Below are 11469 nucleotides of genomic sequence, written 5' to 3' on the forward strand. Positions count from 1 at the left end.
AAGAAGCCTCGGAACCCTGTACGGGTAGTGCCGCCGCTGGACATGGCGATGAAAAGTCCAAAACACTAACCACCTCGGAAACCGCATCCACGGAACCGAGAGGGCCTGAACCGCCCAAGCAGCTTCGGGCTTCCGCAGAAGCTGGAAGGATTGCTAAACCCCCAGAGGGAAAGCGAACCTCCAGGGATGCCGGTGGTACTATACCCCATAGGGAAAGTCGAAGCCGGCGGAAAAGCTGCGGAAGGCCCCCTCCCCCATGCCCATCCAGGGAACACTAAAACCTCAAGGTGTAGTGGTCGAGCAAAAGTCCTCCACGGATAAGCAGAGGACCACTCCCGCGAGTAAATCCTCGAAGACCGGGGCAAATGACCTCGATCTGCGCCCCGGCTGCTCCAAAGCAGCAACGAAAGTTTCGCCCTCCGTCAGGGCCCAGGGTGACCGAAGGGCAGCCCCTAAGGTCATCAAAAGGCTGGGGGTCATCCCGCATGACCAACTGACAGAGGAGCAAAAAGCCTCTCTTGAGTGGGCCATGGGGGTCTTCGCCGCCAGCGGCAAACGATCCTCCGCGAAAGGCGGTAGGGACAAACCACCCACTCGGGAAAACCCAAGGAAGGACCTTACCTCCAAGAGACAGCGATCTCAAGACGACACCTCGAGTGAGTCCAAGAGGTATAGGGATTCCTCCCCATCTAACCGTCCGTCGGTGGCCGTATCCAACACGAAGCCGTTCAGTGAAGCCGCAAAGAGCACCTCACGCTGGCGGTGTTGGACAAGGGGCATCTGGACGGCCACATTACCACGGACAACTGGAAGTCCGTCCGGATGGGTTTATGCAGGGTATATAAAGGGATACTCCAGAAGTACCCTGGCCCTGCACCAGTCGTCCGTGATGCCGGATGGCATCAAGGGCGAGTTAAGCTGGTAGCGTGCGCCGATGAGCGCGCGGTCCGGCTCTACAAAGAAGCTATCTCCACGGTTGGACAGCTGTGGCCCGGGGCAGACTTAGTTGCCGTCCATAGGGATGAAATCCCTAACAGGCCGCGAGCCTGGGCCTGGGTACCAGCTGAGCCGTCAAAACCGGAGGAGATACTCGAGTTCATCCGCATGGGCAACGAAGGACTGCCCACCAGCGATTGGAGGATAATCCGAGTTGGCGAAACCAAGGGGAAACACCACGAGTGAACCTGTGGACCCACAAACGAGTGTATCCGATACCGCGACAGATACTGAGAGCGACACGGGCTCAGTATCTGCGTACGTAGGGTCGGTCTACAGTCGATGGGCAACGCTGAACGAGGACCAGCTTCTGGTATCCGAACCGGAGGAGGAGGACAATGACATCACAGTCATTGCCGCCGCCGAGTGGAGGGAGCTAGAAGCAATGGACATAACCGATTCTGAGGATGGTGCAGATCCTACAAATTAATCTGCACCACTCCCTCTTCGCCTCAGCGATAAAGCTGAGGACGTGATTCTAGTCCAAGAACCTTGGATCGTCAGAAACAAGGTTTGCGGACTGAACTCTGATGCCTACCAGGTGGTAACAGCTCCAGTAATAGGTAGGATCAGAGCTTGCATTCTAATTAAAAAAGTATATTCTCATTTTTTACTCTCCCAATACAGCGACGAGGCCATTGTCTGCATCAGCGTACAGCTGAAGGAGAGCGTTATCTGGCTGGCATCAACATACATGGCCCATGACAGTCATGCTTTTCCACCCTATAGACTGGAAGAAGCGGTGAAGGAAGCAAATCGCAGAAAGCTCCCGGTCATAATAGGGGCCATCTCTAATTCAAATAACACGATCTGGGGCTCAAGCGACACCAACTCCCGGGGTGAGTGTTTACTTGACTTTATTCTTTTACACAATCTTACTGTATGTATGTGGGAACGATCCCACCTTTGTGACCTCTGTTAGAAGGGAAGTGCTGGACATCACCCTTGTGTCGAGCGGTTTGTCCGATCGGATAAGGGACTGGCAGGTGTCCAAGGAACACTCTTTTTCTTACCACCTCTACATTAGTTTCAATTTCAATTTTGATCCTGCTCCTTTAACAGCATACAGGAACAGAAAGCGAACCGACTGGGCAAAGTATAGGAATACGCTGTCGGCCTCTCTACACAGATACGCTTCTCACGATAAGTCCTGCTTATCGTTAAGACCTGATGAAGCGAGTCTCTCGAATACAAAGGGTGTTTCTCTCGGTGAGCTGGACTCATCGTCGAAAATTGATGAAGCAGTGAACTTTGTGACAAATACCTGTAATGCTGCTTTCAAAGCCTCCTGCCCAAGCACCCTCCCGAAGGGCAAAAAGAAACCCCAGTGGTGGAATCCTGAGATTTCAGCAGGAGGCTTTTCAATCATGCTAAGCAAACAGGTCTTTGGCAACCATACAAAGACGCACTCAAAGTTTTCAAGAAGGCCATAAAGAGGGCGAAACGCGAATCTTGGCAAAACTTCTGCAAGAACATAGAAGGGAACTCTGAAGCCAACAGGCTGAGGAAAGTTCTCTCGAAATCCTCTTCGAGTATGAACTCTATCCAGAAGCCTAACGGTGACTGGACGACATCATGTAACGAAATGCTGGAGGTTCTAATGAGCACTCACTTCCCGGGCTGCTCGGACGACACCTCCGGCTTTTCGCCCGGTCCTAGGACCTACTTGTCTCTTGGTGATACCGTTAGGGACGTCGTAAGTGAGGAGAGGGTGGAATGGGCTTTAATGTCCTTCCAGCCCTACAAACCGAAGGATTTCAGGCCTATAAGCCTCACTTCATTCTTCCTTAAAACTCTAGAGAGGCTCATCGACGAATATATTCGACAGAATATAAAAAATTACAACCTCTCCCCGAACCAACAAGCATATTCCAAAGGAAAATCCGTGGATACCGCACTCCATGAAATCGTATCGACGATTGAAAAAGGATTGGACTTAAAGGAAAACACGCTCGGAGTTTTTCTCGATATCGAGGGTGCTTTCAACAATGTCTACCCGAAGTCTGTTGTTAACTCCCTTCTCATGCCGGGGGTGCAGCAGGGTCTGGTAGATTTTGTTGGGCTCCTTCTTGAGAAGAGAACTATTCTATCAGAACTGGGGGATGGTTCCACCACAAAGTATGTGACCAGAGGGACACCCCAAGGGGTCGTTCTCTCCCCTCTGCTCTGGAATCTAACAGTGAACACCCTACTTCTAAGCCTAAAGGGCACCGGTTGTCAAGTCATAGCGTACGCTGATGACATAGCAATCGTGGCAACGGGAAAACATCTTCAGGTCCTGAGTGTGTTATTGCAAAACGCACTCGGTCTGGTAAACATCTGGTCCAAGGAATGTGGACTTAGCGTCAATCCTACCAAAACGGAAATGGTACTTTTCACAAGGAAGTACAAAACTTCCTTATTTAAACCTCCCACCCTAAACGGAGTGGCACTTACTCTCTCAACCGAGTTCAAATACCTTGGAATTATTCTAGACAAAAAACTTGACTGGAAGCGAAACATTGAAGACCGCTCCAGAAAGGCCAATACCGCCCTTTATGCCAGTAAGGCGGAAATAGGTAAAAAATGGGGAATAAAACCACACATAGTACACTGGATGTACACAGCTGTGATAAGACCCATCCTTTTCTACGGGGTCACCGTATGGTGGCCTGCGCTTAACAACACTTTGTCCAGAGCCAAGGTGGAACGGGTGCAGAGGACGGCTGCCATGCTAGTCACGGGAGCACTGCCCACTACACCTACCAAATCTCTGGAAATAATGTTAAATCTTCCACCTGTGGATCTCTACGGAAAATTTCGTGTCGGCTGCAGTGCGGTCAGGTTAAATACAATCCAGCCGTGGAGAGACCTCAGGTTCGGCACGCAAAAGTACTTAAAACTCTACCGGATAATCTACGACAGATAGATTATACCACTCTTCTACTCTGCTTAGACAACAAATTCTCTACAAGGATCCCAGAGAGGAACGAATGGGAAGGGGCCACAGACCTGAACCCAGGGTCTACGGCCATATATACAGATGGTTCCACAGATGGCTTAACAAAAGAGTGGGTAGCGGGATCTACTCTGACGAACTCGCGCTAAACCTCAGCTTTTGCTTACCGGACCATTGTAGTGTTTTTTAAGCAGAATTAAACGCCATAATGGAGGCGGCACGGTGGGTTATAACCTCCGCCCCTCCAGGACGGCCTATTGCTATCTATTCCGACAGCCAGGCTGCTATCAAATCTCTCAATTCTAACGGAACAACGTCCAAAGTAGCCATAGAATGCAGGAAGATTCTCACCCTGCTGGCATCAAAATGCTCCTTGACTGTTGTATGGGTCCCTGGACATAGGGACATTCCTGGCAACTACCTAGCCGACGACCTGGCAAGGAGAGGGACGGAAATATCTGAAGTCAATTCTGCTCAGAATGCGGGCATACCTCTAACCTCCTGCAAACACAGACTAAAGACGGAACTCGTCGAGGAGGTAAATTTCAGGTGGCCTGTGGAAACCACCTGCCATACTACCAGGCAAATTTGGCCAAAGATTTATGTAAAGCGATCCATAGCTCTTACCCGGCTGGACCGCTCCTCTCTCAGATTAGTAGCCGGGGTTATCACTGGACACTGCCTGATGGGCACACACGGAAAAAGGCTAGGATACCCCACCAACGATTTTTGTCACAGTTGCAGAGACGAGGAAGAGGTGGAGACCGTTGAACACTATCTCACCATTGTCCCGCCCTGGCCAACATGCGCAACCGATTCTTCAACAAGTACTTTATAGATTGTTTAGCCGATTTGAACTCGGCGAACGTCCTCGACTTCTTGTGCTATATAAAACGCACTCGGTGGTTCAATTACTAAGGAAGGGAAAGAAACAAATGGCTTCGGCCAATGGTATCACAACGGGCTTTTCCAGCCCACGTGTGCTCCGAGCTCTGCGCGGGGCTGCCACTCCAAGCTAACCTAACCTAAGATTAGAAGACGTGTTAGATGTCTTAGGAAGAGCCAAATATTTCACAACTCTAGACATGACGAGTTATTTTCACCAAATACTTTTACAAAACGATTCAAGACCACCAACAGAAGAAGGTTAATAATAACAATAATACTATTAGGAACAACACATTACCCTTAAATAAAAAATATAAAGAAAGTGATTAAGGGGTCAAAATTTATCAAGTTTAGAACAACCATTTTTGGAGTTTTTGTTGTGGTTTTGGCCATAATTTTGTGTAGAGTAATTTTCAAGAGGCTTCCCTGAGGGGCCCTGTAGTCGGATATATGCTTTCTTATGTTTTTTTTTACCAGCCCAAAATTCTAATGTCTTTAAATTTTTGTAGGTTTTCTGTGGCAAACCGTAGTTCAATATGCATCAATTGAGGAAAAATCGAATGTCGATTCTCGAATTTTTCGAATCGATTCACGGATCGAATCAGAACTAAAAATTCGACAAAAAATCTAATCGGAAGAGCTCGATTAATCGATCTTCGATTTAATCGATTTTAAAACGGCATCTCTAATTAGGGTTGCCAACATTTTCTAAGATATTTATAGTACTTTATCAAAAAAATTGGAAAACATATAGTACACTTCAAATAGATATAGTATTTTATTTAAAAGAAAAATTAAAAAGGATTTTTAAGTGATGGAAAATTTCTTCCCGTGAATGCCAAAGTTGATGGAATAGAGAGTAGAAATGAAATAATTTTAAGTAGATTTGTTAATTCTTTCTCAGTTATATTACCTTTTTTGATTATAACCTTTTTTGACTATAAACTCACAATGACCTTTTATTAAAGAATATTTCATTTAAATAGTGTTCGCAAAGCGGTTGAAATTCAACCGCTAAAATTAAGGATAGTTTATGTGAGTTGAGTTGAGCTGCAATAACATTAGTTGGAATGGGTTAAGTGGAGGGGAGGTTAGCTTAGTACTTAGCATAACACAACATACCATAACATAGGATTAAATAACATAACATATGTAGCATAACACACCACAATACAACATCGCACATTCTTCAGTTGTAATTCCTTTTTATCCCTATAACTTTCTTCCTCTCTATCTTTGTCTCTATCGCTTTTAATGTTTATGTTTATGTTTATCTTCACCTTCATGTTCATGTTCATCTTTATCTTCATCTTCATCTTCATTTGCATCTTCATCTTCATCTTCATGTTCATCTTCATGTTCATGTTCATGTTCATGTTCATCTTCATCATCATCTTAATCTTAATCTTCATCTTCATCTTCATCTTCATCTTCATCTTCATCTTCATCTTCATCTTCATCTTCATCTTCATCTTCATCTTCATCTTCATCTTCATCTTCATCTTCATCTTCATCTTCATCTTCATCTCCATCTTCATCTTCATCTTCATCTTCATCTTCATCTTCATCTTCATCTTCATCTTCATCTTTGTAGTTGTGAGTATATCAAGGATTTAAAGAAATTCAATTTAATATTTAATATTGTATAAAATTCGGTTGTTAACAGTTGCAAGAAAAATGTTTGAATAATAATGAAAATTTTCTGTTTGATTGACGAACCTCAAAAATCACATAAATCTAAAATTTCCAAAATTACAAAGTTGAAATGAACACAGTACAATAAAAGGTAATAACACAAATACAAACCCTACAATACTCCCCCTTCTAGAGAATTAATGTTATATAAATTAAAAGTAACTCGTTTCTTATTTGATGTTGTGTTATTCATTGTATTAGTGTTTGTTTCTGGTATTAGTTCTGTTTCAATGATTGCTGGTTTTAGTCTGTCTATCGGAATTGTTTTAACCTCATTATCTACTTCAAGTTTGAAATATTTTTTGTTTTTTTCAACAACCTTATAAGGTCCTTCGTATGGTTGTTGCAATGATCTTTCATTAATAACACGCATAAAAACAAATTTACAAGTCTCCAAATCCTTTGGTATATATACACCAGTATCAGAATTTTGATTATGCCTTAAATTTGATTTAACATTTTTAAAATGTTCCCGTAAATTATCTAAAACTTCAATTGGGGAAAATTTTTCTTCAGATGGAACAACAAGTTCACCGGGTAGGCGTAAATTTTGCCCAAAAACCATCTCAGATGATGTGGCTGAAATACTTTCTTTATACATCGATCGTAAACCAGGAAGTATTATCGGCAGCTCATCATACCAATTGTTGATTCCATTTCTGGCCATTATCGTAGCTTTTAACTGCCTGTGAATCCGTTCTACCATACCATTCCCTTGAGGATGATATGCAGAAGTTGTAACGTGATGACTACCAAGCAATTTTGTTAGTTCCGAAAACAATTTTGACATAAACTGAGTACCCTGATCTGTAGTGATTTTTAACGGTACCCCAAAACGTGAAACATATTCTCTAAAAAATTTATTTGCAACCACTGCCGCTGAAATGTCCTTTAATGCATATGCCTCGGGCGAACGCGTGAAGCTGTCAACTATTGTAAAAATGTAACGATGTCCTTTCGATACAGGGAGAGGTCCAACAATATCTAAATGAATATGATCAAATCTACTTTTGGGAATCGGAATTTTAATTACTGGAGATTTTGTGTGACGATTAACCTTCGATTTTTGACAATTTATACATTCTTTTGGCCAAATATTAATTTCTTTGTGCATTTTTGGCCAATAGTAGTTTTTAATAATTAGACGACGTGTAGCTTTTGTACCAGGATGTGTAATGCCATGTAGCATATTAAACACTGTCTTGCGTAAACAATTTGGAACAAATGGCCTAGGATTCCCACCAGTCATTTCACACCAAATATTAAAATTTAAAAGTGGAATTTGAATTAATTTAAGGTTATGTGATGTGTCTCCAGATTTTAATGTGTTTAGTTCCTCGTCCTGTTCTTGTTCATTTTGTAAAACTTTTAAATTCAGTTCTGTACCCTTAATTGCATCAACTTCGAAAGCTCGAGATAATGTGTCAGCTATAATGTTCTCCTGTCCTTTAATATATCGTATGTCATTAGTAAATTGTGCAATGAATTCCATATGTCTAGTTTGTCTCGGACTACGTTCGGTTTTTGAACTCAAAGCATATATCAAAGGCTTGTGATCCGTAAAAACTGTAAATTGTCGTCCTTCTAAAAGATAGCGAAAATGTTTAATGTTCAAATAAATAGCTAGCAACTCCCTGTCAAATGCACTGTACTTAACCTCGGATGGAGAAAGTTTCTGAGAAAAGAAAGCTAGTGGCTCTGATTTGTTATCAAACGTTTGATGTATGACACCACCAATTGCCGTATTAGATGCATCCACATTTAAAGAGAGTTTGGCATCTTTGTTAAAATGATTTAACAATATCGTAGACGCAAACTTTTCTTTAATACATTCAAAGGCTTTATTTGTTGTGTCATCCCAAATTAAGGACTTGTCACGTTTCTTAGTTGTTCGATTGATTAAATCGTAGATAACTGCCGTAAACTCAGCTAATTTTGGTACATATCGATGGTAATAATTAACCATGCCTATACATTTCTGCGCCTGTTTAATAGATTTAGGACGTTCAAAACTACGAATTGCTATCACTTTTTCATCAGAGGGTCTAATTCCTGCCCCAGAAATATTATGTCCTAAAAAGTCAACACTTGTAACACCGAAAGTACATTTACTTGGTTTGATATTTAACCCGTACTCTGTTAGGCGTTGGAAAAGTATACGGAGATCTTTAAAATGCTGTTCTTCATTTTCACTTGCAACCAATAGATCATCAATATATGTAAAAACAAAATCTAAACCACTAACTACTTCATTAATAAATCTTTGAAAAGTTCGCGCTGAATTTCTTAGTCCGAAAGGACTATAAATTCAAACATACCGAATGGTGTCGTTATTGCAGTTTTATAGATATCCTCTTCTGCCATTGGAATTTGGTGGTAGGCCCTTACCAAATCTAATTTCGAAAATATATACTTATTTCTGAGATTCATGTTAAAATCTTGAATATGAGGTAAAGGATAACGGTCCGGTACAGTCACAACATTAAGTCTCCGAAAATCACCACAAGGACGCCAGTCATTTAGTTCTTTTTTAGGTACAAGATGCAGTGGAGATGCTACACAAGAATTTGAAGGTCTACAAATCCCTGTCCTCACTAAAAAATCGAATTCAGTTTTGGCTACTTTAAATTTAATCGGATCTAAGCGCCTTGGCTTAGAGAATGGCAGATTTCCTTCAGTAAAAAGTCTGTGAACCGTAGAATGTTTAACCGGTTTCGAATAATCTGGTTCAGCGATCAAAGAAGGAAACTCCTTCAACAATCTTGTATACTTGTTCTCTACTACGAAAATTTTTGGAAGCGAAATGTTACAAACACATGAAACTGTGTTAACCGAAAGACTTGTTACTGGATCAACTAAACGTTTGCATTTCATGTCAATTAAGAGACCGTATTTGCAAAGAAAATCTGCACCAATAATAGGTTTCGCAATATCAGCTATAAGAAACGTAAATGGGAACTCGCGTCTTAAACCTAAATTTATATTTAAAATCTTTTTGCCATACGTTGAAATCGTTGAACCATTGGCTGCAGTAAGTATTATATCTGAAGAACGTTTTGTATGAGGGAATTTTTTTACCGGAAGTATAGAAATTTCTGCTCCACCATCAATCAAAAAATTTAGTTTGTTTGTTTTATCAAAAATAAATAGGCGACGTGTGGTAATATCTAAATTTCCATTGTTTGCCGCCACAACAACGGATGACTCTAGTTTAACGAATTTTTGTTTTTAGAAAAAGCACCAGGCTGTTGACATTTCTGAGCCTTATCACCAAATTTGTAATGGTATCTACATAACCAATTTTGACTATCACGAGATTTTGATCTACCTCTATATGGACTTCTAAAACAATTCCTATTATATGATCTATATCTAGAATTTTGATTAATTTGTTGCTTAATAGAATTTAATTCAAAGGAAAGTTTTTGAAAATTTTGGCACATAAGATTCATCGTTTTAACTAAATTCTCAATAATTGTGTCTTGTGATTTAGAATTTTGAAAACTATTCATAGCTGATATTTCGGTTTTATTAATCACTTCCCAAATATTATCAGCTAGTTTCACCAATTCATTTATATCATTGGTACTTGAACTAGCTAATATCACACTAAGATTTTTTGGCAATTTTCTCAACCAAAGTTTCTGACTAAAATTGGAACCTGCAAGCAACATGAGCGACCGATAAAATTCAGAGGGTTTACGATCACCCATCTCTGAATCTGACAAAATTTTATCTAATTTCTTATTTTCGCTTAAAGAATGCCTTTCAATTAAGACTTTCTTTAATTCTGAAAACTTGTTGTTATGCGGAGGATTTTGAATGAAATCTAATATTGTAACTATTACTTCTTGCGGAAGCGCTGTGATTGTATGTTCATATTTTGTAGTATCTTGTGTAATGTTTTTCATGTTAAATTGCATTTCTATATGCACAAACCAAGCTTCTGGATAACTTGTCCAAAATTGCGGAAGCTTCACTGAGGTTGCATATACCTCATTATTATATTGACTAGCATAAGGATTTGCTATTTCCTCTTGAAAAGAGCTGTTTTGCAAATCGATAAGCGAGTCATTTAAATTATCAGTCCGTGTAGATGTATGTGTGTCGTGTGGTGGAGAACGAAACATAATATAACTTCAAATAACCTCTATAAGGAGTATTTACAATTTATATATTTATAAATATATTTGTCAAAAATATTAGATGAGAAGATACAGCTCACCACTGTGCTCTGAAACTGCTGATATTAGCAGCACAGTCGACCTGATAGTTGCTGCGGCTGCTGTGCCGGTTGCTGTGATTTGGTGTTGTTGCTGCTGCTTATCGCCGGTGTTGATAGCTGCTACTTGTTGCCGTTGTTGTTGCTGCAGCTTGTTTCCGTTGTTATTGTTGCCAGTAATGAACAGACACAAAGTAGACAAGAGATTTTCTCTTGTCGACTCCACACATTATGCAGCTGCTCTTATTTAAATGTATGCTGACGACGAGTTGTATGAAAGATGCAGGTAACCACGACCAATTCCTGGGGAGTGATTTTTGTTATGTGCACGCTTATTTCCGCTACTACTAACAATTTCAGAAGTCGACAATTTGCTTGACGTTAACACTGATGTGTGTACTGATTTCTGTTAATGTAGCTGATGAGGTTTATTAGAGCTGCTTTTGCTACCACTGACGAAACTTCCGTCACTGCCGTTTATTTGTTGTTTCTGTTTTAATTGTCTGTTGCGACGCGTTTTAGTTGAAACCGCTGCTGCGGCTGTTGCTGCTATTGTGGTTGTTGTTATAGTTGGCGCCGTACTCGCAATTGTGGTGCTGTCGTCGTGCCTCTCCGTCAATGCAGATAGCGATTAACCAGTAACGGATTCGGCTATAGACTACGCTTAACCGCTCTTTCGATCACACTACACATGTCCTTGTGTCCTTTCGTGGTATAGCCAATTTAATTC

General features: G+C 41.1%; 1 protein-coding gene across 1 annotated transcript in view; it reads left to right on the plus strand.

Annotated features, from left to right (window-relative positions):
• The first annotated feature begins 529 nt into the window (after positions 1 to 529).
• LOC118755694 (cGMP-gated cation channel alpha-1-like) overlaps positions 530 to 11469 on the plus strand; it is a 14140-nt gene continuing 3200 nt past the window's right edge. Inside the window, exons 1-3 of the mRNA XM_036490519.1 lie at positions 530 to 669; positions 1624 to 1835; positions 2796 to 3043. Coding sequence (XP_036346412.1) covers positions 530 to 669; positions 1624 to 1835; positions 2796 to 3043 — 600 coding nt within the window. The remainder of the gene's footprint in view (positions 670 to 1623; positions 1836 to 2795; positions 3044 to 11469) is intronic.

The sequence above is a fragment of the Rhagoletis pomonella genome, unplaced genomic scaffold, assembly GCF_013731165.1.
Source record: "Rhagoletis pomonella isolate Grant_MI unplaced genomic scaffold, Rhpom_1.0 Rhpom_scaffold_00002, whole genome shotgun sequence".
Classification (NCBI taxonomy): domain Eukaryota; kingdom Metazoa; phylum Arthropoda; class Insecta; order Diptera; family Tephritidae; genus Rhagoletis; species Rhagoletis pomonella.